The 26,366-nt window shown below is 50.6% G+C and overlaps 2 protein-coding genes across 2 annotated transcripts; both read left to right on the top strand.

Moving 5' to 3' along the window:
* The first annotated feature begins 21,925 nt into the window (after positions 1-21,925).
* On the top strand, positions 21,926-23,360 carry LOC137838159 (uncharacterized). Its single transcript, XM_068647404.1, has 2 exons — positions 21,926-22,394; positions 22,840-23,360. The coding sequence occupies exons 1-2, from the start codon at positions 21,926-21,928 to the stop codon at positions 23,358-23,360; spliced, it is 990 nt and encodes a 329-aa protein (XP_068503505.1).
* A 1,885-nt stretch (positions 23,361-25,245) lies between these two features.
* LOC137838150 (uncharacterized) lies at positions 25,246-25,698 on the top strand. The gene has a single exon (XM_068647393.1). It carries the CDS (start codon positions 25,246-25,248, stop codon positions 25,696-25,698), a length of 453 nt encoding a protein of 150 aa, XP_068503494.1.
* Positions 25,699-26,366: the final 668 nt, after the last annotated feature.

Raw genomic sequence — 26,366 nt, 5'->3', positions numbered from 1 at the left:
ATATATTGGGAATGGCGATCAGGTCCGCCAATCCCATGACAAACTTGTGCTTTGGCGGGCGATTGTATTCCCGGCGTGCTAGTCGAGGGCGCCCTGGGCCCCTACCCTTGTTCTTCCTTGGATCATAAGGATGGCGAGTCCTCTGATCCCTCCTGGCCGCCGCTGTCTCCAGCACCCTCTGTGGCTGGATCCTGGTCTGGGCACGTGGCCTGGCGGGAGCCACGCTTCCCCTCTTCTCGGCGACTTCACTCTCATCGGCGATGTGGGCCACCGCAAGTCGCCTGACCTCAGCAAACGTGGCAGGGTGAGCCCTGATCAATGCCTCGCAGAATGGTCCCGGCAGCACGCCCTTCTTGAATGCGTAGACCAGCATCTCTTCATCTTTGGCTGGCGATCGGACCATCTGCGCCCCAAAACGATTCAGGTAGTCCCTGAGGGACTCTCCCTGATACTGCCTTATGTCAAACAAATCATAAGACACCCTGGGCGGTGCCTTGTTCACGATGTACTGCTCGACGAAGATCTTTGAAAACTGTTGGAAGTTGGTTATGTGACCTGTAGGCAGGCTCACAAACCATTCCAACGCCGTTCCCTGGAGCGTGCTTACAAACATCTTGCAGTACACGGCGTCCGATCCTCCTGACAGCATCATCTGCGTATGGAACGTGGTGAGATGAGCCTCAGGATCCTCCACGCCGGTAAAAACTGCCTTAACAGGTACCACACTCGCAGGGATAGGCGTGTCAGTAATCGCCTGAGCGAAAGGCATAGGAAAAACACGAGGTGGCGTTGACGGCGCGACCTCTTCAGCGACTGGACGCCCTCGCTGCTCCTGAAGAGCTTGACGCAGTTCTTCAGTCACTCTGCTAAGCTCATCATTCCTGGCCCGAGAGGCGACCAGGTCCTCGTGCATTCTCGCCTGCTCTATGCGCGAGGCTTCCACATTCGCCTGCAACGAACGCATAATTTCCACCATCTGCGCCATAGTCATGGCGCCTTCAGCAGCAACGGGCGCAACTGGACTTGAACGGTTGCTTCTCATTTTTCTCATGAAAACTTGACGAATCACAGAGTGCAATGAACAACACCTCCTTTAGCGACGATCGATTCCGCGATCAATCGGTCAGAACCTCGCGAAACTTCGAAAGAAACCTCAAGAACACAGGAAACCTCCACAGAAAACCGCGACTTCACCAAAAACCAGCACTTCTTCCACGAAAATCCAAACGAGCCAAAGAACTCAGATCTCACCGAACAAATCTCGCGTAAGCAGCGGAAAACTTCACCTCACCGAACAAAAACCCAAACGAACGGTGGAAAACGCGAAATTACCGAACAAAACCTAGATGAACAGCGGACAATGGTTGCACCAGCACACAACCACACAGAAAACTGCAAAAACCTCCAAGAACTCACGCTGTGGATGGGAACAGGTTTTACACGGAACCATGGTGGGCGCCTGATGATCCTGCCTGTTGACCAAAACGCTGGAGCTTTGCCTCGTCAAACTTGGATCGACGTATGCGTCGTGTTTGCCTCCATCCTTCGCTGCGATCCACCTCAAGAACCTGCAAAAGACGAAACGGCGCTGCTGCGGCCGATCGCACTCCAACGCCCAAGTCAGTGACTGAACCACCAATTACTAAGAGTAACACTCAAGAACTCTAAGGAACCGTGAACCAGTTCTCTCTCAGTATACTTAAGAACTCGCAAGCGTAAAGAAGACAATCTGAACGTGCGTACCTCAGAAGTTCGTTGAGAACTCTTATATACCTAGGCACTTTCTCTCTCCTGGCAGTTACACATCTGGACACGTGGCTCGCATCCAGCTGTATACGTGCCATCATCTGGAGCATCCTTGACTTGGGCGCTACTTCTGACTCTCCTTTGGCTAAGTTACTTATGCATGATACTACTCAGTACATAGTTGTCTTGGAGCGCGATCTCTTCTGGATTGGCGAGTTAAGGTGCCTTCGTACACACCTTCCCTGTGGTCTCGCCGGCCGCCTTCATGATCTGCACCACCTGTTTCACCGTGTATGCTCAAGCAAGCTGTCCTCCGACCTCATCCTCTAGCCAGCTGGGAAGCGTCCATCTGCCTTCATCTTCGGTGATGCCCTTATTTCGGCGATCTCGAATCACTTGGTTGCCTGGATTCATATCTGGTGACTTCATCTTTAACTCGCTGACCGCCGGTATAGGTATGGTGGAGATCGGAGCACGCCAACTTAATAACTGGCGACTACGCAAACCCCCCGACCTCCTTCCCTTCTGCTAACCAGGTGTCCCGTCCAACACGCCTATATAATAGCTCGACGCCACGTCATTACTCCCGACTACCAGGGCGGTACAGTAAACATCTTCCAGCTTCAGCTTTTCTTCCTTCAGGGTGGCCACCTCTCGCTTGAGAGCCTGAAGGGTTTGCATCTCGATGGCCTTGGTTTTTGCTTGTGCACACCAATCGAGTGCAATAGCCAGGAAGGCCCCAATGTAGTAGGGCATACCTTCCTTCTTAGCCTCGCCAGAAGAGCTCCTGGGCGACCTCTCATCGAACCCCCTCATTAGTTGCATGATCGCAAGGGGAATCGTCAAGACCTCCGGGGCGGGAGCTTGTGGAGCAGTTTGTGTTGGTGGGGGTGTGGATTCTGTAACACACCCTGAAGAACTGTCTTTCCATCCCTTGTAGGAGTTATGGAAGAGGGTTAGGAGTATCCTTCCAGCAACCCCAGAAAAGCTTACCTAGAGGCTCTTCCCCTGTTTCTTCACCTCAAAGAAGTGGAGGAAGACGTCCACTGAGGGTAGAATGCCCAAGTACCCACACAGAATCTCGAAGGCCCTGATCAATGCCCAGCTGTTGGGGTGTAGCTGGGCAGGGGCTACGTTAATCTCGGTGAGCAGCTCCCTCTCGAAGCTTGTGAAGGGCAGCGCAGACCGGTGCGTTTGAACACCGTCTGGGAAAGGAAGAAAAAGGGCTTTCCACCATTGGACCTATTGTCCACGCAGACCGGCTCCCCGGGGGTTCCGTGACGAACGGAAACGTGGGAGTCGTGGCTACTGCAGAAGGCATTGAAGGTGTAGGTTCGTGGATCACCTTGATGGTCCTCCACGTCTACGACGGTAGTCAGGGTCGAGCACTCAGCTAAGAGTTCATCAGGGGCCCAGGGGTATTGAACCCTATAGTTGATCCCAGGGCGAGGAGGATTGCCGGTTGTTTTGGTGCGTGCCATAGATTGATGAAGAAGCTGGAGAATGGAGAAGAGGAAAGGTTCAGTGAATAGGGTTAAGGCGAGAAAGGGGAAAGAAACCCTAAGAAGACCCTTACCCACGCGAGAAATCCAGAAAAGAGGGGAGAACGAAGAAATGCGAAGGAAAAGAGTAGAACATAAGAAATGCATGAATGTAAACAGTCCCAGGCAGTTATGAGATCAATACAGTAAAGTGTAAGGGGAATCAGAGTAGAAAAACCATACCTTTTGTGGTTGGAAGTTGAAAAAATGTGAGCTTTCGTGAAGAGGAAGAGCGCAAGAGTCGCAAAGATCACAGGGAAGATGAACAGTGCAGAGAATATGAAAAATGATGGAACAGTGCCTCGAGCGCGCTTTTTTGAAAGGTTATAACGTTAACTCAAGAAGCGCTAACGACACTCACCCCCAGCCGTAGGATCATGCCATGTGTCGACAGATTAGCGTGCAACTTAAAGCGTCACATCTTCAGCGCAGAGAATGTCGCGTCAGACACTCAGAGAATGTCACATCAGCAGGAATGCCACGTGGATGATAGGGTGAGGCCTTAGTCTTTTTGCTGAAACAAGTGTCAGCTCAAGACTGGGGGGCTTGTGTACCGTCCCGTCCCCGGGCGTTGACTAAAGTCAAAGTCAAAGTCAAACATGTGGTGGGACCCATCTAGGGAGCCCAGGGAGGAAAGTCAACAGGTTGACCGCTTAAGGCGTCGCCAGGCGTAGGCGTCGCCAGGGGTAGGCGTCGCCAAGGTGAGGCGTCGCCAGGATAAGACATCGACGGTGTCACCCCCCGATACCTATGGGTAGGAAAGACCGTGGAGGGGGCGACACCACGAGAGGTCTCAGTACCTCAGAATAGTAATAAAGAGAAGAGAAAGGTGGCTTCAAGGCCATATTCCCAGTACCAGTGAGGAGTAACCTGACTTGTGAAGTACCCACGCCACCTCTAGGAGACCCCTGGGACAGATACGACCGATGAGAGGGCCACGCCCGGGGGCGAACCATGTGCGTGGTACGAGAGGAAGGTAGATACACTCCCAGGGCGAGTGACTAGAGGTTGGGGCGCATGAGTTGGCACCCAAAAAGTCACCCTTTACACCAGATGCACTTCGAGGAAGGAGGACTTACACGTTGGATTATCCCTAAGTTGGGTTACGGCGCTATAAGGCCCTCCACAGAGAATAGCGATAAAGTCAAAAGAACACGTGGCAGTAAGCACTGAAACATCAATGTTTTCCTGAAAGTTTGCTAAGGTATGCTTTAATTTAGTTTACGTTTCGAACGCTTTAAAGCACTTTAAACGCTTTAAATGCTTTGAACGTTTTAAACGCGTTGAATGTTTTTATACGCTTTAAGACGCTTTAAATGCTTTAGACGTCTAAAAGGGGCTTTAGACGTTTGAGACGGGGATCGAAACCAGTTTTCAGTTACACACACACACTCTACTTGTTTTGCTCGCGAACCCACTGTACGCACATGCAATTAGGGGGAAAACCAGTTACTCATTTATTTGACCACCTTCAGAGCATCCATTCACGGTGCTCCGATGCGGAGGTGTGTCACCTTTGATGTTTCTCGCCTGCTGACTTGATCGTCGGAGTGCAAACGGGCGCGAGGGCACCCCTTTGTTCACTTCTTTTCAGGTATCCACAAAGACGGGAATCTAGGTTGAAGATGAAGGTGCCCTAGCTCGCGAGTTTAAGCCACGCACGAAGACGCACCCGGTCGACCGACGGGAACATTACCTATTGTACCGCCCTGGTGGTCGGGTGTGATGACGTGGCACCCTGCTACAGTGTAGGCGTGTTGACAAGGCGCCAGGTTGGCAGTTAGGAAGGAAGTCGGGAGGCACGTGTAGTCGCCGATTGTTAAGTTGGCGTGTTCCGATCTCCAGCTTACCAGAATAGGCGATCGCCAGGTTGAGGATGAAGTCGCCAGATGCAGACTCAGGCGACCAAGCAGTCGGAGATCGCCAGAACAAACACATCGCCGATGATAAAGGAGAAGCAGATTATGAAGGCGGCCGGCGAGACCACAGGGAAGGTGTATGAAGACCCTAACTCGCCAGTTTCAGTAGGGATCGCACTCCTAAGTTAGCTATGCACTGGGCAGTACCATGCATAGGTAACTTAGCCAAAATGAGAGTAGAAGCAGCGCCAAGTCAGGGAGCCTCCAGATGATGGCACGTGTACAGTTGGATACGAGCCACGTGTCCAAGTCTGTAACTGCCAGGAGAGAGAAAATCACCAGGTATATAAGAGCTCTTAGCGAACTTTCTGAGGTACGCACGTTCAGTTCATACACTTTACGCTTGCGAGTGACAGAGCTGTTTTGTGAGAGAGTTTTTGCACGGTTCCAGTTCTTAGTATTTGGTGATACCGTCACTGACTTGAGCGTCGGAGTGCGATCGGCCGCAGCGGCGCCGTATCGTTTCTTTGCAGGTTCTTGAGATAGATCCAGAGGAGGAACGGAAGTGAGAAGCGGCGCGCACGTTGATCCTTTGACGAGGCAATCTCCAGCGCTCCGGTCAACAGGCAGGATCATCAGGCGCCCACCGTGGGGCCGTGTAAAACGTGCTCCCATCCACAGCGTGAGTTTGTGGAAGTTTTCGAGGTTTTCTGCGCGGTTGTGTGCTGGTGCAACCGTCGTTTGCAGTTTCTCTGAGTTTCGTTCGGTGAGTTTGTGTTTTGTACCGTTTGTTTGGTTTCCAATCGGTGGAGTGAGGTCTTTTGTTGCTTGCGCGCAATCTGTCTGGTGGAAGTTCGAGTTCTTTTGTGGTTTTCTGCGAAGGTTTGCGGTGTTCTTGGGTTTTTGCGCAGTTTCTTGAGTTTCTCCGATTGATCGCTTTTTCGATCGTGGTTGAAGTGTTGTTTGCTGTACTCCTGTGGTTCGCTGAAGTTAATGAGAAAGATGAGAAGCAATCGTTCCAGTCCCGTGGCTCCCGTCGCTGCTGAAGGCGACGCCGCCATGACCATGGCGCAGATGGCGGAAATGATGCGCTCGTTGCAGGCCACTGTAGAAGCCTCGCGCGTCGAGCAGGCAAGGATACATGAGGACCTGGTCGCCTCTCGCGCCAGGAACGAGGAGCTCAGCAAGGTAGCTGAGGAGCTGCGTCGAGCTCTTCAGGAGCAGCAGGGTCGTTCTTCTGCTGAAGAGGTGGCACCGTCGACGCCACCTCGTGTTTTCCCAATGCCTTTCATTCAGGCGATTACCGACACGCCAATTCCCACGAGCGTGGTTCCGGTTAAAGCTGTTTTTACCGGCGTGGAGGATCCAGAGGCTCATCTGACCACGTTCCACACACAGATGATGCTGTCGGGAGGGTCGGACGCCGTCTACTGTAAGATGTTCGTGAGCACGCTCCAGGGAACGGCGATGGAGTGGTTTGTGAGCCTGCCTAATGGCCACATAACTAATTTTCAACAATTCTCGAAAATCTTTGTCGAACAGTATATTGTGAACAAGGCACCGCCCAGGGTGTCCTATGATCTGTTTGATATAAGGCAGTACCATGGGGAGTCCCTCATAGACTACCTCAATCGCTTCGGAGCGCAGATGGTCAGATCGCCGGCCAAGGATGAAGAAATGCTGGTCTATGCCTTCAAGAAGGGCGTGCAGCCAGGGCCATTCTGCGAGGCCTTGATCAGGGCTCATCCAGCAACGTTTGCTGAAGTCAGGCGACTTGCGGTGGCCCACATCGCCGACGAGAGTGAAGTCGCCGAGAAGAGAGGCAGCGTGGCTCCCGCCAGGCCACGCGCCCAGACCAGGATCCAGCCGCAGAGGGTGCTGGAAACGGCGGCGGCGGCCAGAAAAGACCAAAGGACTCGCTATCCTTACGATAGGAGGAATAAGGGAAGAAGCCAAGCGCGCCAACCACCAGCACGCCAACAACCAGCACGCCGAGAGTACAATCGCCCACCTAAGCACAAATTCGTCATGGGACTAGCGGACCTGATCGCTATCCCTAACATATCTGCTAGGTTGAAGGCGCCCGAGAAGGTGGGCGACAAGGTGCTGGGGTCAAAGCCGGACGTTTGGTGCGAGTTCCACCAGTGCTTCGGCCACAACCTGGACTCGTGTTTGTCTTTGGGATACCAGCTCGACGATCTGGTTAAGAGCGGGTTCCTAAACGACTATCTGCTGAACAGAAGGACCGGAGGAGCGTCGAGTTCCCAGCCGGCAGGTGGAGAAGCCCAACAACACGAGATGCGTATCCATGGGGAAATCCACACCATTGCAGGGGGTTTCTCAGGTGGTGGATGCACCGCATCGCAGAGGAAAAAGTATGCGCGATCGGTGATGTCGGTGGACATGTTTGAAGATCACTCGCCGGAAGTGGACATTACGTTCACCAAGCAGGATCTTCGGGACGTTGTGCCTCATGACAACGATCCCATCGTTATTTCGTTGATCACGACGGGAAGGAAGGTCCACAGAGTTCTGGTGGACCAAGGAAGCTCGGCAGACGTGATGTTCTGGCCGACTTTCACGCAGCTGGAATTGCCCCTTGACCAGCTAAGGCCCTATGGAGGGTGCTTATATGGATTCGCTGGTGACCAGGTGGAGGTCAGGGGGTACATTGAGCTGAGAACCACGTTTACAGATGAGGCTGGGTCGAGGACGGAGAAAATCAAGTACCTCATCGTAAACGCCCCTTCAGCATATAACATCCTGTTGGGAAGGCCCACTCTTAACAGGATAGGTGCCATTCCGTCGACACGGCACATGAAGGTGAAGTTGCCATCGATAGAAGGGGTGGTGATCACGATAAAGTCTGATCAGAAAGAAGCAAAAAGGTGCTATGAGAATAGCCTGAAAAATAAAAGATCAGTGAGCTATGTAACGACCACCCCGCCTCCCGGTGTGAAGCCCAGACCACCGGTAACAGAGGAGGCCGCCGGAAGGGATGTAGAGATGGTAGATGCTGAGCTGAGGGAGAGGAATGCTGGCCTGGAGGAAGAAGAGGCGCGGAATCGCCCTGAGGAAGCAAGGGAACAGGGAATCGCCAGGGCGGTGATCGCCAGAGAATCCAGGCCCAAACCTGTCGAGCAGTGGCTCGAAAAGGAGATCGGAGGGAAAATCTTCAAACTGGGAAGATCTCTGGAAGTTGATCTCCAGGACCAGATCGCCAAGGTGATTGAGCGGCATCTGGACGCGTTTGCATGGTCCGCCTCGGACATGCCTGGGATTGATCCCGACTTTCTATGCCATCATCTGGCTATGGACAACATGGTGAGACCAGTGCGACAAAGGAGAAGGAAATTCAACGAAGAGAGGAGGCAGGCGATCAGAGACGAAACCCAGAAACTCCTCGCTGCAGGCCACATCAGGGAAGTCCAGTACCCTGAATGGTTGGCGAACGTCGTACTGGTGAAGAAGAGCAACGGGAAATGGCGCATGTGCGTCGATTTCACCGATCTGAATAAGGCTTGCCCAAAGGATTTGTATCCTTTACCAAGCATTGATGCCCTGGTTGATAGTGCTGCAGGGTGCAAGCTGCTGAGTTTCCTGGATGCCTTCTCGGGCTATAATCAGATCAAGATGCATCCCATGGATGAAGAGAAAACAGCCTTCATGACGGAGAGGTCGTGCTACTGCTATAAGGTGATGCCGTTTGGGCTGAAGAACGCAGGGGCCACGTACCAGAGGCTGATGGATCGAGTACTTGCACCAATGCTGGGAAGGAACGTGCAAGCTTACGTCGATGACATGGTCGTGACCTCGCAGGAGAAAAGCAAGCACGTTGCAGACTTGGAAGAATTGTTCACGACGATCGCCAAGTTCAAGTTGAAGCTCAACCCGGAGAAATGCATTTTCGGCGTGGAGGCTGGAAAATTTTTGGGTTTTCTCTTGACTGAAAGAGGAATAGAAGCCAACCCAGACAAGTGTGCCGCCATCTTGGCGATGAGAAGCCCGGCTACGGTGAAAGAGGTCCAACAGCTAACAGGTCGGATGGCAGCCCTATCTCGCTTCGTGTCAGCTAGCGGAGAAAAGGGGCATCCCTATTTTCAATGTCTGCGGCGCAATAACAAGTTCGCTTGGACGAAAGAATGCGAGGAAGCTTTCGTCAAGCTGAAGGAATATCTGGCGAGCCTGCCGGTTCTGTGCAAACCACTGGCGGGAATCCCTCTCAGGTTGTATTTCGCTGTGACTGAGAGGGCGGTGAGTGCGGTGCTCGCCCAGGACCAGGATCAGGCTCAGAAGCCTATTTATTTTGTGAGCAAGGTGTTGCAGGGCCCAGAAACGAGATATCAGGCCCTTGAGAAGGCTGCGCTGGCTGTGGTGTTTTCGGCGAGGAGGTTGCGCCACTACTTCCATAGCTTCACAATACTGGTGATGACTGACCTGCCCATCCAGAAGGTCTTGAAGAAACCTGACGTTGCGGGAAGAATGGTGAAGTGGGCAGTGGAGTTGTCAGAGTTTGACATTAAATATGAGCCCCGAGGCCCGATCAAGGGGCAAATCTTTGCAGATTTTGTAGTCGAGCTCTCATCAGAGGCGACGCGGGTTGAAGGAGATGACTTCCGTTGGGTACTCTCGGTGGATGGATCGTCGAACCAGCAGGGTAGCGGTGCTGGAGTCATATTGGAAGGACCCAACGGCGTGCTGATCGAACAGACGTTGAGATTCGCCTTCAAAGCCAGCAACAATCAAGCAGAGTATGAGGCGCTGATCGCCGGGATTCTGCTGGCCAAGGAGATGGGAGCTAGGGTGCTGATGGCTAAGAGTGACTCGCTGCTAGTCACAGGGCAAGTAACAGGCGAGTTCCAGGCTAAAGATCCACAAATGGCGGCTTACTTGGCGTATGTGCAGGAATTGAAGAGTTCCTTTGCCTCTTTTGAAGTGGTCCATGTGCCCCGAGAACAGAATGCCCGAGCTGACTTGCTTGCTAAGCTCGCCAGTTCAGGCAAGGGGGGTAGGCAGAGGACGGTGATTCAAGAAACTCTGAAGACGCCGAGGGCATTCGTAGCAGATCACCTGGTCCTTCAGATAAGCATGTCGACGGAGAGAGCAGCGAGAAGCCATAAGTCTTTGATGCAAGAAACTCTGAGATCGCCAAGAATTAGGGCATGTCGAGGAGAGAAGGTGGACGTGATGCAGGTCTGCGCCACCCATGAGCCAGACACTTGGATAGCACAATACAAGCGGTGCTTGGCAGATGGCCTCCTCCCGCTGGATCCAACAGAAGCTAGGAAGGTAAAGAAAAATTCCAGCAAGTATACATTGATTGATGGCGATCTGTACAGGTTTGGGTTCACTCACCCACTCCTGGAATGTATACACGGCGAGAAGTGCACGAGAATTATGGCAGAGCTCCACGAAGGAATATGTGGAAGTCACGTCGGGGGTCGAGCTCTGGCCGCGAGGACTCTCCGTGCAGGCTACTATTGGCCATCCATGAGAGAAGATTGCAAGAAGTATGCCCAATGCTGTAAACAGTGCCAGCAGCACGCCGATTGGCATAAGGCACCTCCCGAGGAGTTGAAGTCGATCTATAGCCCTTGGCCGTTTCATACTTGGGGAATCGACATCCTGGGACCTTTTCCACTGGCGATCAGGCAGATGAAGTACTTGGTGGTGGCGATTGAGTACTTCACCAAGTGGATTGAAGCAGAACCAGTGGCCCAGATCACCGCACACAAGATCGAAGGCTTTGTATGGAAGAACATCGTGTGCCGGTTTGGAGTGCCTAAGCGCCTGGTGTCAGATAATGGGACGCAGTTTGCAAGCCACCTGCTGAAGAAGCTTTGCGAAGGGGTTGGAATTCAACAAGTGTTTGCATCCGTCGAGCACCCTCAGACGAATGGCCAGGTGGAATCAGCTAATCGGGTGTTGTTGAGAGGTTTGAAGAGAAGGCTTGAGAAAGCCAAGGGAAGTTGGGCTGAGGAGGTGCCCCGTATAGTCTGGGCGTACCACACCACCGAGCAGTCTGGAACCCATGAGACCCCGTTTAGCTTGGTCTATGGGTGTGACGCCATGATTCCGGTGGAGATCCAGGAAAGCTCGCCGAGATTCCAGAACTTCGTAGAGGAAGACTCGAATGAAGAGAGAAGGCTGAACCTGGATCTGCTGGATGAAGTCAGGGAGGAGGCAAGGCTGAAGGCTGAGGCGGTGAAGAGAAGGGTCGAGCGAAGGTACAATTCTAAGGTGATGCCAAGGCAGTTTAGAGAAGGCGATCTGGTGATGAGGAAGGCCCACCAGTACGAGATGGAGAATAAACTATCACCCAAGTGGACTGGGCCGTTCAGAATAACCGAGGCGCTCGGGAACGGAGCCTACCGCTTAGAGACGTTGGAAGGAGGGGCGATTCCTCGCACCTGGAACGCCACACACCTGAAGTTGTACTATAGTTAAGAGCTTTGTAAGTAAAGACAAACACAATGTTATATTACGATGTCTCTGTTAAAACAGTTTCAAGGGGGCACTCTTTTTTCCCTAAGGAGGGTTTTTAATGAGGCCACCCAATAAAAGAAGAGTTTTCGAAGTATAAGGTGTTTCCAGATTGCATGTGTGCTGTTTTCGAAAGTTTTGAAGAAAGACCTTGTCATTTGTACATGATTTGAGGCAAGAAAAGATATATCGTGTGCTTTCTAAAAGGTTTTAAGTCCTCATCGTCTTTCGGCGATTGGAGGCACCAGTTAAGTTTTAAAGTCCTCATCGTCTTTCGGCGATTGGAGGCACCAGTTAAGTTTTAAAGTCCTCATCGTCTTTCGGCGATCGGAGGCACCAGATGAAAGACCTCAACGCCCTCGCGCGTTTTGAGGCAAGTTAAAAGTCCTCCTCGCCGTTGAGCGAGTGCAGGCGAGAATGAGAAAAAGTCCTCCGTGTTTCTGGGAGCGAGAAGATGTAACTCCTGGGGCAATGTCGAGGCAAGTTAAAAGAGCTCCTCGCCGTTGAGCGAGTGCAGGCGAGAAAGAGGAAAAGTCCTCCGTGTTTCTGGGAGCGAGAAGATGTAACTCCCGGGGCAACGTAGAGGCAAGTTAAAGACCTCCTCGCCGTCGAGCGGGTGCAGGCGAGAAAGGTCCTCAGTGCATCCAGGGGGGAGGAGATGTACACCCTGGGCAAGTTGAGGCACCGGATAAAGTCCTTATCGCCGTTGTGCGAGCCAAGGCCAATTAAAGACCTCCTCGCCGTTGAGCGAGTGCAGGCGAGAGAAAGAAAAGATCCTCAGTGCATCCAGGGGGAGGAGATGTACACCCTGGGCAAGTTGAGGCATCAAATAAAGTCCTTCTCGCCGTTGTGCGAGCTCAGGCGAGTTAAAGACCTTCTCGCTTATGTGCGGGTATAGGCAAGATAAAATCCTTCTCGTCTTGAACGAGTTCAGGTATGGCGAAGAGGGTGGAAGAAGCTTGAAAGGTGGCTAAGGTAGGTTCGAAGAGAACGCCTAGCCAGCCGGTCTTCAGCTCTGAAGTTCAGGGGGGTAAAGGAAGATCCCGAAGGGCATTTCTGCCCAGATAAAGAAATGACTTCCAAAGCATGAAGCTGGGAAAAGCTGGTGTTACCAAGAGGTTTCGGCGATCGGGAAAAGTTCAAACACGGCGAGAAGATTGAAAGACTTGTTTGATAAAGCAGGTCGAGTGGGACGTTGTTTGAACCGATGATTGAGTTACAGTTCGTTGCTTGGAAACTTTTCTTATGATCAGGTTAGTGCCTCAAGGGTACAAGTTGTTTAAAGCGATTGTTGCTTAAGTTTGAATCGGCTCGAAGCAGTTACGCCAAAGGTCGTGTTTGCAAAATCGCTAAGTTAAACTCGGCAAAGTTAAACATACAAAGAAGGTGAAAGCGCTCAAAAGAAGTCAGAAGAAAGAATATCCAAGTTTCGCTATTGAAATAAGTAACTGTTCAAAACACATATGCAAGAGTTTTTACAAGGTAAGTACAAGTGAATTTATAAAGAAGCAGATGGGGTGGAATTGGTTGAGCCTTCGGCGGGAACGACCTTTCCATCTACTACTTCGTTGTTTAACGACACCATGCTGAGGTCGAGATCAGGGAATAGGCATGCGAATTGCTCCCGAGCGGCTTCGAATCCAGCAGTCAAAATCTGAGCAGAATTTAGCTTAAGTTCTTCAAATTGTCCTTGAAGCTCTTCAACCTGTTTCTTGAGCTCCTTGTTCTGCTGCCCCTGCTCTTCAACCTGTTTTTGGAGTTGTTTGTTAGTCTCTTGAGCATGGAGAAGGTCGTCAGTAACCTTCTTGGATTCTGTTTGAGCTTGGGCCAACTCGGCAGCCATCTTCCCTTTCTCCTTGTTTGCCTCGGCGAGATCAGCCATGGCGTCGTCTCTCGCTTTCTCTACTTGCCCAAGTAGCTTCTCGCGGTCGATTGACCTTTGCTCCAGTTTTTGTACCTTATCGGCATTAGCTTGAATGTGAGCCTCCAGGTCGCTCGCCTTGGTGCGCAGAGGCACGATTTTGCTTTCAAGTTCAACTTTTTCTTGGGCAAGTTCATGGACTTTGCGGTGAAGGTCAGCAGCTTCCTTGCGCGCAAGCCTAAGCTCGGTACTCAGGGCATCCTCTACTCGGGAGTGTTCCATTTCCGCGAGCGTTAGGCTGAAGGCCACCTTCTCCACCTCAACCTTCATTGTGCTGTTTTCAGTCTTGAGGTGGTAGAGATCATCTTGAAGCCTCCTGGTGGAGCTCTCCACAGCCCTCGTTATGATTGATGGGATATCCTCTGCTATGGTTTTGAGTTTGGCAGTCAGAGGTTCCCACATCCTTGTGACTTCAAGGGAAAGGTTGGATGCCTGGAGAGGCGCCAGGGGGGCTTGTGGAGGGTTCTCGCCGCCACCTTCCTTAGCAGGGTTTTCAATGTTTGCTTCCTGGCGTGGCGACGCGACCGGGGACTCGGTAATTAGAATTGGGGAGGTGTGAGCAACCTCATTCCCGGTCGGAACGTTCTCTGCAGCTGAAGCATTTGAAGGAGGGCCCCCTCCAGCTGAGATATGGGGCGTAGAGGCACTTGGGGGGTCCTCCAGAAAGTTTGGCTCTTGAGCCTCGACTGCTGGTGGCGCAGTGGCCAGTGGAGTTGCTTGGACTGGTGGTGAAGGGGCTCGTGGTGTTGGCGATGAGGGAGGAGGAGCAGGTGTTGATGGTGGTGTTGAAGCTGGAAGAGGGGGTGGGGCAGGTGGAGAAGGTGGTGCCACCCTTTTCCTCTCTTTAACGAGGCCATCCTCAGTGACCTCGTCGTCCTCTTCCTCCTCCTCTTGGACGACTTGGGGGGCTTTTCGCTTTGGCCTTTTAAGGACCAGTTTCTTTCGTTGGGTGGGCTCCTTAGGCGGTGATCGCCCATGAATGATGGCCTTCTCGACCGCCGAGTTGGGCACCGTCTGGGAACCGGTCGCCAACCCGTGGTTGCGGGCGAGCGCCTTCAAGTCGGCGAGCATGTTCTTACCCAACATGGTATCTGCATGAAACGAAAGTGCATGAGTTAGCTCAAAGGGGAAAAAGATTAGTGTACAAGGCAATGAGACAGCAAAAACAGGCATATGCAGAAAAGATAAAACCAAAGTCTTGTGCGTGTCGCACAAGACGCCCAGAAACAATATCAGAAGCAATGTCAAGACAAGAGTGTAGCGTCCTGACCTATTTGGAATTCCAACTGGTCCTCAAAGAACTCGAAGGAAATCAGGGTGGGGGTCAAGAATGTTATGTGGGCATCTGCCACCCTCTTCCAGAATAGGCAAAGGTCTCGGTCCAAAGCTCCCATGCTATCAGGACTTCTGGGCCTCCTGAAGCAGCTCTTGGACTCCTTTTTCCCCTTGTCCACCCAGTACAAGGGGAAACCGTCGAGAAGGGAAGTGTCTTTGTCATTTGCGCGAACCTGGATGAACTTCCCCTTCCAATCCTTGTACGACTGCTGGAAGATGGTGAAAATGGATCTCCCAGTAATGGCATTCAGGCTGACCCACAGGCGATCTCCTGGGTGCTTGGCCTCAAACAGGAATAAAAACACGTCCACTGACGCGGGCAACCCCAGGTGGGCGCACGTTATCTCGAAAGCTCGGACAAACGCCCAGCTGTTGGGGTGAAGCTGGGCGGCAGCGATGTTGAGCTCGGTTAAGAGTTCCCTCTCAAATCGAGTAAGAGGGAACCTGAGTTTGACCTTCTTGAAGAAAGTGGTGTAGACGAAGCAGAAGGGCCCGTCGGTGCTCACTTTGTCATCGGCGCACACTGGCAGAGCGGCGGGGCAAGGCAGCACCATCATTCTCTCATCGTGCTCCTTGTGAAACGATTGGTGGGCCTCGTCCCCATTGGTCAATCGCAGAACCGCTCCCGCAGTGTTCACCGACGAGGTTTCCTTTAAGAGGGTTGGGTTAGCCCATGGGTATAAAGTCTTGAAGTCTGGCAGAGGGATGGGGGCTCCTCCAGCGTTTGGTGGAGTCGCCTGGGCCAGAGCGGTTTGGGAAGACGCAGGCCTCACAGCCTGCGAAGAGGGAGCACCACGAACTTGCGTTGAGTCGTGTGCTTGTGAAGGAGGGTTTCGCGCTGATGGAGGGGGGTTCGGGGTAATCTTGGTGCGAGTCATGGTAGCAACTGCAAAGGAAGAAGAAAGAGAAAGAATAATAATCAGGAGGGTTACAAAGGCTGACTCGATAATAGAAGGAAGGTGAAAGACGAACGAATGTGAGTTCGTTGCGACGATCGACAAAGCCCTAAGTTACGCAGAAGGAGAAATGGAAAAACAGCCCACAGCGTATGCACCAGACAGTTACAGGATGATGCAAATCGGTGAAAATGCAAGGGAACCCAGCAGATGAAGGAAAGTAGTTACCTTTCGATGATCAAGAGAACGTTGAAGGGAGGTGGTGATCTAGAGCGTCGAGGAACGTCGAGAGCTTTCGCAGAAGGAAATGAGAGCGTATGCAAGTGTGAAGAAAGTGATGGAACAGTAGGAGCGTAAGGGGTTTAAGGGTTTTCGAAATGGTTTTGGGAAGCGCTAACGGCAGATGAAGATAGCCGTTGATGAGAGCCACGTGTCGAACGATGCGCGAAGGGTTTGGTGGAGCGTCAGAGCAGCAGAAAGTACTATCGCTTGGAATTCTGCGTCCATGCCACGTAGACCGGTGTTAACGAAGGCTTTTTCAGTCTTTTCGCTAGACAAGTCTTCGCTTAAGACTGGGGGGCTTGTGTACCGCCCTGGTGGTCGGGTGTGATGACGTGGCACCCTGCTACAGTGTAGGCGTGTTGACAAGGCGCCAGGTTGGCAGTTAGGAAGGAAGTCGGGAGGCACGTGTAGTCGCCGATTGTTAAGTTGGCGTGTTCCGATCTCCAGCTTACCAGAATAGGCGATCGCCAGGTTGAGGATGAAGTCGCCAGATGCAGACTCAGGCGACCAAGCAGTCGGAGATCGCCAGAACAAGCACATCGCCGATGATAAAGGAGAAGCAGATTATGAAGGCGGCCGGCGAGACCACAGGGAAGGTGTATGAAGACCCTAACTCGCCAGTTTCAGTAGGGATCGCACTCCTAAGTTAGCTATGCACTGGGCAGTACCATGCATAGGTAACTTAGCCAAAATGAGAGTAGAAGCAGCGCCAAGTCAGGGAGCCTCCAGATGATGGCACGTGTACAGTTGGATACGAGCCACGTGTCCAAGTCTGTAACTGCCAGGAGAGAGAAAATCACCAGGTATATAAGAGCTCTTAGCGAACTTTCTGAGGTACGCACGTTCAGTTCATACACTTTACGCTTGCGAGTGACAGAGCTGTTTTGTGAGAGAGTTTTTGCACGGTTCCAGTTCTTAGTATTTGGTGATACCGTCACTGACTTGAGCGTCGGAGTGCGATCGGCCGCAGCGGCGCCGTATCGTTTCTTTGCAGGTTCTTGAGATAGATCCAGAGGAGGAACGGAAGTGAGAAGCGGCGCGCACGTCGATCCTTTGACGAGGCAATCTCCAGCGCTCCGGTCAACAGGCAGGATCACCTATATGTTCCTTATATCCATCTAGCCCCCATATAGATACCAGTATTTCATAGTCCTTCTTTGATATGAGTTGCATTGAACATAGACACTTTAGAACTCTTAAAATCAACATTAAAGGAAAAGGATAACAACAATTAAAGGATCAAAGAGTGATTGAATAAGGAAAACGAAATCAGAACCACAAAAGAACAACAAGCTGAAAACAGAATGGTTGCAAAGAAGCTTAAGGAGTCATCAATGGAGACCAAACCTTCCAAAATGATGATCCAAACTCATTATGAGTGCTATTTCCTTGTACACAACCTTAGAACAAGATACAAAACGTAATTGAAAACGGAAACACCAAGAACCGAACATAAATTGAAGAATAAGCTAAGAAACACAAATTCAAACGGTGAAAAGGATGAAGAACACTAAAACATTGGAAACTACCGATTGAAATTGCAAGAGATGAAAGAATGAACACTTATTGAATGAAGTTTGCTGGATTTGAGAATTTGGAACTGCATTCACGCCACTTGGAGTCTTGTTCCAAGATAAGTGAAAGCTTGCCGCCACTTGAAGCTCACCATTGGCACACAAGATAAGGCAAAGGAAGAAGAAGACAACAAGACTCACAATTTCTCTCTAAACTTGAGTAGAGTTTCTCTACTTCTAATTTCCAATTCTGAATTTTACAAAGGCAAGCACCTTATTTATAGCCTAAGAGGTGCTGAAAAATAGGTGGGAAAATTCAAATGAAACTCATTTGAAATTCCCACCAAAACAAGTCACATGGGAGGTGTGACCTTTTTCTACTATGACACCTCCTAAAAACTACACCTACACCCCCCTACTAAGTCACATGGACAATGTGACTCTCTCTAATACATTCACACCTATTTATTTAATATCCACACCTACAAGAGTCATTCAAATGATGCTCTTTTATTTAATGCTTGGCCTTGCCCCTCATGGTTTGGACCTGGGCTTCTTGGGCTTGGGCCTTCTTGGGCTTGGGCTTTGGGCTTAGGTCTCATCTTTTGCAAAGACTAATAAGAAGAACTTTAAATGCTTTGGCCCTTGTCCATTTCTTCTATCAATAACATCTTTTTGATTCTCATCATTCTTTTTTAGTCCTTAATCGCTAAATCCATTTCCCTAATAAAGCAATATTAAACAATCTTATGTCCAACACCCATGAACGACCTTCCTCTTTAGGTTTGCACACTTTTCTCCTAGGAAACCTAAACTATACTCCTCTCGTCCCTTGCCCAATTCCACATAAATTGTCTTTGTAATTTCATAATTTTGTTCGAACTCACTATAGGCATTTTGAAAAATGACATGTAGAAGAGGGATAGTGATGTAATAACCGATTTTACAAAACATATTCTACCTGCACAAGATAAGTGTCTCCCTTCCCAACCAGTAAATCTATTCTTAATTTTTTGTACCACCCTGTCCCAAAACCTTTCTTCTCTGATTACCCTCGATGCTTATTCCTAGGTACTTAAACGGGATGCTCATTGTATCATAGTTTTCGAGGCATACCTGTGGATGGTGTTTGCATGGAAACCATGATATACTCTTACATTAATTTACTTTTAGCCTAATCGATAGCTCAAAACATCTTAAAATAGCTTTCAGTACAAGAACACTCTTAGTCATAGCTCTACAAAAGTAAAACGTGTCATCAACGAATTGTAACATGTCCATTGGCACCTCATTCTTCCCAACTAGAATGCTTTCTAATAGATTTGTCTCTTGCGCTTGTCTTACAAACCCCACAAGACCTTTTACGACTATGAGGTACAAAAATAGTGCGAGACGAACGCCTTGCCTTAGTCCTTTCTCTGATTTAAATTCAAATGTTGGACTTCCATTCACAAGAACTGAAAAAGACAAGGATTATAAGTATTCTTTTATCCACCCAATCCACTTATCACAAAACCCTAATTTCCCTAACATATAGTAAATGAAATCCCATCTGAATGAATCGTAAAAAAATTTCGTAATCAACCTTTAAGAAGATATTAATTTCCTTTTTTCTCTTTATATCTTCTAAAGTTTCGTTTTCCACCAACACAATGTCCAATAACCTTCTACCCTCATTAAAAACGTACTGCTTATGATCAATAACCTTATGAAGGACTCTTTACAATCTGCGAGATAAAATCTTATATATAATCTTATAAATACAACCTACCAAAGAGATAGGCTGAAATTGATGTAGGTGTTGAGGAATTTTTACTTTAGGTATGAGAGTTATAAACAATGCATTCACCCGCCTAGACCACCTTCCATTATATACAAAACATCCAACCACATTGATAATCTCAATCTTAATATCTTCCTAGAATAATTTTATGAAACCAAAATGATGAAGGACCATCCAGAAGGACACATATTGGACCTTTCATTAGGGTCATGACTAGAAAAATGGAAGAAGAAAAACGACTTCAGAAAACTCTATTTTATGGAGAATTAATTTTTAACTTTTTCTTCCAAATTTCCTAGTCTTATAAATTTGTATGAAGTAGTATAAGCTTTATGTTGGTCTTGTATTTCGGCCATTATATTGGGCCATGTTTTAGGTCAATTTTGCCAATTAGAGTAGGGTGTAGATAGAAAAAGGAAGAGTGTAGCTAGAGTTACAATTGGGCCTCCTTGGACCCAATGCAACTCTAGACCATTTGAAGAGTTTTTTAGGATTAAAGCTTGCACCTTGGCTGCCCATAGCACTATAAATACAAGTGTTAGCCTCCATAGCACTACCATTCCTCGGTCTGGACTGACCGAGCTGACCAAGACCCCCACGGACGGCCAAGCCGACTGACGCATTTCACCATTATCACTCATACCAAGGCCAGTGAAGCTAAACTACCATTAAGAATTAGGTAATACAACCATAAGTGTGATCCATTCCACTAATCAGGCCCAATAAGGTAAGCCCATTAAAATAATATAAATAGCGCACATTCCAAGAAGAAGGGTACGTCATTATTACTGTACACACCTGAGTGTCGAGTACCCTATTTACTGACTTGAGCGTCAGAGTACTTTCTGCAAGTACCTCCCCTATTTGGCATTCACCTGAGACCGAGCGCCGAAGGAGTAGTGCGAAGACCAGAAGGATCACATTAAGCATTAGCAACCTGCCCGAAGGAAGGAAGAAGATGAAGCCTTCAATAGTTCTCTAGGTCTCATCTCCCTAACACGAACAATTGGCGCCCACCATGGGGCCGAGAAAAACTAGCTGAAGAAAGAAAGTAGATGGTCTCAACCAAAAGCATGGAAAGTGTACTGACCTGTCCCCGGGCGTTGACCAGAGTCAAAGTCAAACATATGGTGGGACCCACCGAGGGGGTTCCAAGGAGGAAAGTCAGCATGTTGACCACTTTGGGCGTCACCAGAGGTAGGCGTCGCCAGGTGTGAGCGTCGCCATGTTGAGGCGTCGCTGACGTCACCCCCCGATACCCACGGGTAGGGAAGACCGTGGAAGGGGCGACACAGTCAGAGGTCACGGTACGGGCGAGGAGGCCTCGGGCCCTGGTACCTCAGAACAGTAATGAAGAAAGGGGTGGCTTCAAGGCCATAGTCCCAGTATCAGCAGCAGGTAGCCTGCCTCGTGAAGTACCCACGCCACCTTTGGAGAATCCCTGGGACAGATACGACCCAGGAGAGGGCCACACCTAGGGGCGAACCATGTGCATGGTACGAGAGGAAGGCAGATACACTCCCAAGGCCAGTGACTAGAAGCTGGGGCGCATGAGTTGGCACCCAGGTAGTCACCCCAGCGCCAGATGCACCCAAGAGAAGGAGGACATACACGTTGGAGTTTCCCTAAGTTGGGTTACAGCGTGGTAAGGCCCTCCACGTAGAATGGCGGTGAAGTCAGAAGGACACGTGGCAGTAAGCACTGAAACATCAAGGTATATAAGCTTCTCTGAAAGTTTACTAAGGTACGTTTTACAGTTGCACGCTTTACTCAGTTTACACACTCACTCAGAGAGAGAAAGAGAGAACAAAGTTAGTTACGATTTAGTTACGGTTCTCCGATACGGAGGTTTTGATGTTTCTTGCTTTGCTAACTTGATCGTCGGAGTGCAAACGGCCGCGAGGGCGCCCTTTGTTCTTCCTTGTTTCAGGTGCTCACGGCAGTGTAGGGTGAATATCTGCATTGGAGATGAAGGAGTCCTTGTTCATGAGTCAAGGCTACGCACGAAGATCTTTCCGGTCAACCGACAGGAACATTTGGCGCCCACCGTGGGGCCGATTTAAAACATTAGCTCCCACCGCAAGTGTTAGAGGTTTTTCAGTCGCAGTTCTCAAAGATCGGTTTTCAAGAATCGTCCAAGATCCACAATTCATCGTGAAGTTCAGTTCAGTTCACCGTTTGTTCATTTTTGTTTGAAGTTTGCTGAAGATACACCGTTGCTCGTGGTTTCCACCGTTCGTTTTCTGATTGAATTCAGTTTTCACCGATTGTTCGTCAGTCCAGTTCGAGTTCCCATCGCTTTCTTCATCTTCTTCAAGTTTCAACCGTTCGTTCTTTAGTTTCACTAGGTTTACACCGATCGTTTTCGATCTCGTTCGTTTCCACCGGAGAAGTTTGTTAGAACCGCCGTAACAGTTAGAAGAGTTTCAAGAAATCATTGAAGATGAGGACCACCAGGCAAAGTTCGACGTACACTGAGAGTGGGGACATGACCATGCAGCAGGTCATGGATATGATGCAGGGATTGCAGGAGGCAATGGCGGCGTCGAAGGTTGAGCAAGAGTCATGCAGGCGGATCTCGCGGCGTCTCAGGCGAGAAACGAAGAGCTCTGTCGTACGAATGAGGAGTTGCGCCGCGGGTTGCGCAACAACTTAGGGCTATGTGATGCAGATGAGCGCGAGTGTTTCACTCCACCAAGGGAATTCTCTACGCCGTTCTCGCAGTCGATTCTGGAGGCGGTAAATCCCAATACGTTCGTAGGTCCTAAGGTGACTTTCACTGGGATGGAAGATCCCAAAGCACATCTCACTGCGTTCGACACGCAAATGATGCTGGTAGGCTGCTCCGACGCCGTGAGATGCAAGCTCTTCATGAGCACTTTGACTGGCATGGCCATGGACTGGTTCATCAGCCTTTCAGATGGCCATATCACATCTTTCGCACAACTCTCCCAGCTATTCAGGGAGCAGTACCTAGCAAACAGGGCTCCATCACTAATTTCATACGACCTGTTCGACGTGAAGCAGTATCAAGGCGAGACCTTGAAGGAATACATAAATCTTTTCGGGGCACAAGTGGTGAAGGTTGGCACCACAGAAGAGCCCATGATCGTCTACGCGTTCAGAAAGGGGGTGTGTCCAGGGCCTTTCTGCGAGTCCATCATCCGCAACCGCCCCCGAACTTTTTGCTGAGATAAGGCGTCGTGTTGTGGAACACATCGCCACTGAGGGCGAGGTGTGTGAGAAGTACACAAGTGTTGCACCCACACGCCCGAGAGCACCGTCGCGTGCACAACCCGCCAGGGTCAACGAAGCCACGACGGGAAGGAAGAACCAGGAGAAGAGACGCCCATACGAGGGAAGGAGGCCCCAACCCAGGGGTCGAGCAGAGGGAAACAGGCCGGCGAGGGAAGGGAATAGGCCGATAAGGCACAATTTTGTGGTGGAGCTTAAAGATCTTATTGTTGTGCCAAACATAGCCGACAGGCTTAGGCCACCAGTGAAGACAGATAAAGTGTTGGGACCTCACAAAGACTTGTGGTGCGAGTTCCACGAGGCATTTGGGCACCACATCAACAACTGCTTGGCGCTGGGCCATCAGTTAGATGAACTGGTGAAGAATGGTTTCCCGAAAGATTACCAGGCAGGGTCTGCTACGGCCGCGGCCTTAGCGGTGCCAGAGGAGGATCAGACGCATGAAATGCCAATCCATGGAGAAGTACACACCATTTTTGGAGGCTTCTCAGGAGGGGGGCCCATTACCTCTCAGCGCAAGAGGTACGTGAGGTCAGTGAATTCAGTTGTTGGAGAGGGTTCGGACGACCTGTGGGAGACAGACCTGGTGTACATGAAAGGTGATCTACGTGATGTTGTCCCCCATGACAATGACCCCGTGGTCATTTCGATTGTCACAGCGGGGAGAAAGGTGCATGGAGTTCTCGTCGACCAGGGCAGTTCTGCAGATGTCATGTTTTGGTCGACCTTCAACAAGCTGCAGTAGTCCCCTGACCTGCTGAGGCCCTACACTGGATGCTTGTATGGGTTTGCAGGGGACCAAGTGGAAGTACGAGGCTACTTGGAGCTAAGGACGACGTTTATGGATGGAACGGCGTCCCGTACAGAGAGCATTCGCTACTTGGTAGTTAATGCCAATTCAGCTTACAATATTCTGTTGGGTAGGCAAGCGCTGAATAGGCTAAGAGCAATGGCCTCCATGCGCCACATGAAGATGAAGTTGCCAGACCTTAGTGGCAAAGTGATCGTGATCAGGTCTGATCTAGAGGAGGCTCGAAAATGCTACGAGAACAGCTTAAAAACGAAAAGGGGCGTGGTCATGGTGATAGAACGCCCGCCCGTTTCAGATACGCCAATGGAGTTAGAGCCCTTGGAAGAGGCGACGCCCAGGGAAGACGCGCGCTTAGAAGAAGCACGTGGGGAGGCCACACCCATGGAAGAAGTATTCGAGGGGGTCTCACCCATGGAAGAAGCGTCGGGGGAGGCCACGCCTGAAGCACCTGATGTGGTGACGCCTATAAGAGAAGGCGGCAGAGGCGAGTCTCGTGCGGAGAGTGCGAGAGATAGGCGACCCCAGCCAGTAGACAACGTGGTGGAGAGGCAGATAGGTGGCAAGGTGTTCAAGTTGGGACGTTTGCTGAGCCAGGAGGAGCAGGATGAAGTGGCGGCGGTGATCTCACGCCACCTAGATGCGTTCGCATGGTCCGCCTCGGACATGCCAGGCATCGACCCAGACTTCTTGTGCCACCACCTCACCATGGATCCCAAGGTTCGCCCTGTACGACAAAGGAGGAGGAAGTTCAACGAGGAGAGGCGCCTCGTCATGCAGGAGAAGACGAAGAAATTGCTAGGTGCTGGGCACATCAGGGTGATCCAATACCCTGAGTGGCTGGCCAACGTCATTTTGGTGAAGAAGGCGAATGGAAAGTGGAGAATGTGCGTCGACTTCACAGAATTGAATAAGGCGTGCCCTAAAGATTCGTACCCCTTACCTAGCATCGACGCGTTAGTGGACAGCACTTCAGGGTGTAAGATGCTGAGCTTCTTGGATGCATTCTCGGGGTACAATCATATAAAGATGCACCCAAGGGATGAGAGCAAGACGGCGTTCATGACAGAGACGTGCAGTTACTGCTATAAGGTGATGTCGTTTGGGCTGAAGAACGTGGACGCCACCTAACAGAGACTAATGGATAAGGTCCTTGCACCCATGCTGGAAAGGAACGTGCAAGCCTACGTAGATGACATGGTGGTGACCTCGCAGGAGAGGGGGCGGCACAACGGATCTAGAAGAGTTCTTTGCCACCATATCAAAGTACCGCCTCAAGCTGAGCCCTGAGAAGTGCATCTTCGGGGTTGAGGCGGGTAAGTTCTTGGGCTTCATGCTTACGGAGAGGGGGATAGAGGCGAACCCTGATAAGTGCGCAACTATCATTGTCATGAGGAGTCCAACCTCAGTGAAAGAAGTGCAGCAACTTACTAGGCGAATGGCCGCTTTGTCAAGGTTCGTGTCTGCTGGAGGTGAGAAGGGCCACCCCTACTTTCAGTGCCTTAAAAGGAACAGTCGTTTTGCGTGGACAGATGAGTGCGAAGCAGCATTCCTCAAGCTAAAGGAGTACTTGGCGACGCCTCTGGTGCTGTGCAAGCCATGGGCAGGCATCCCCCTTTGCTTGTACTTCGCTGTGACTGAGTGGGCTATTAGCTCTGTGCTGGTCCAGGAGCAGGATCAAGTGTAGAGGCCCATCTACTTCGTAAGCAAGGCTTTGCAAGGCCCAGAGTCGAGATACCAGTCGTTGGAGAAGGTGACGCTAGCAGTAGTGTTCTCGGCCAGGAGGCTCCGCCACTATTTTCATAGCTTCACAGTGGTGGTGATGACGGACCTCCCCATTCAGAAGATACTACAGAAGCCAGACGTTGCTGGGAGGATGGTTCGCTGCGCAGTGGAGCTGTCAGAGTTTCATATCCAATATGAGCCCAGAGGATCCATCAAAGGGCAGGTCTATGCAGATTTTGTTGCAGAGTTATCACCGGGAGGCGTCCCCCAGGAAATGGAGTCGGGGACACAGTGGATGTTGTCGGTAGATGGGTCCTCAAACCAACAGGGGAGTGGTGCGGGAATAGTCTTGGAGGGGCCCAATGGGGTGTTGATCGAGCAAGCCCTGCGTTTCGCCTTCAAGGCAAGTAATAATCAGGCAGAGTATGAGGCGCTGATTGCTGGAATGCTCTTGGCCAAGGAGATGGGCGCACAAAGCCTCTTGGCGAAGAGTGATTCCCAGTTGGTTACAGGGCAGGTAACAGGGGAGTACCAAGCAAAGGATCCATAGATGGCTGCGTACCTGAGGTACGTTGAGGTGTTGAAGGGAGCCTTCGCCGCTTTTGAGCTGGTGCATGTCCCAAGGGAGCAGAATGCTAGAGCTGACCTGCTTGCCAAGCTGGCCAGCTCAGGCAAGGGGGAAGGCAGAGGGCAGTCATCCAAGAGACGCTCAAAATGCCGCGAAAGTTTCTGGCAGACAATAGGGTGGATGTTCTTCACATCAGCACGACAAGGGGGAAGTCGAGGAGTCATCGCTCATTGATTCAAGATACGGCGAGGACACCCCGCATCAGCACCTATGCGGCCTCGCCCGAGGAAGAGAAGTGTGTGCAAGTATGTGCCTTGGAAAAAGGGGACACGTGGATGACGCCTTATAGGCGATACATTGCAGATGGGATTCTCCCAGCAGAGCCTAGAGAGGGAAAGAGGATAAAGAAGAACTCTGCAAGGTACACTCTCGTTGATGGAGTGCTATTTAGGCATGGGTACACGCACCCAATTCTGACATGTGTGAGTGGCAATGAGTGTACGAGGATCATGTCGGAACTCCACGAGGGGATTTGTGGAAGCCACGTGGGGGGAAGGTCATTAGCTTCCAAGGTGATTCGCGCAGGGTTTTATTGGCCATCGGTGAGGGAGGATTGTGTGAGATACGCCCAGCGATGCAAGCAGTGTCAG

Source organism: Phaseolus vulgaris, chromosome 11 (genome assembly GCF_000499845.2).
Source record: "Phaseolus vulgaris cultivar G19833 chromosome 11, P. vulgaris v2.0, whole genome shotgun sequence".
NCBI classification, from domain to species: Eukaryota; Viridiplantae; Streptophyta; class Magnoliopsida; order Fabales; family Fabaceae; genus Phaseolus; species Phaseolus vulgaris.
The sequence above is the reverse complement of the archived record's forward strand: the minus strand, read 5'-3'. Positions and strand labels throughout refer to the sequence as shown.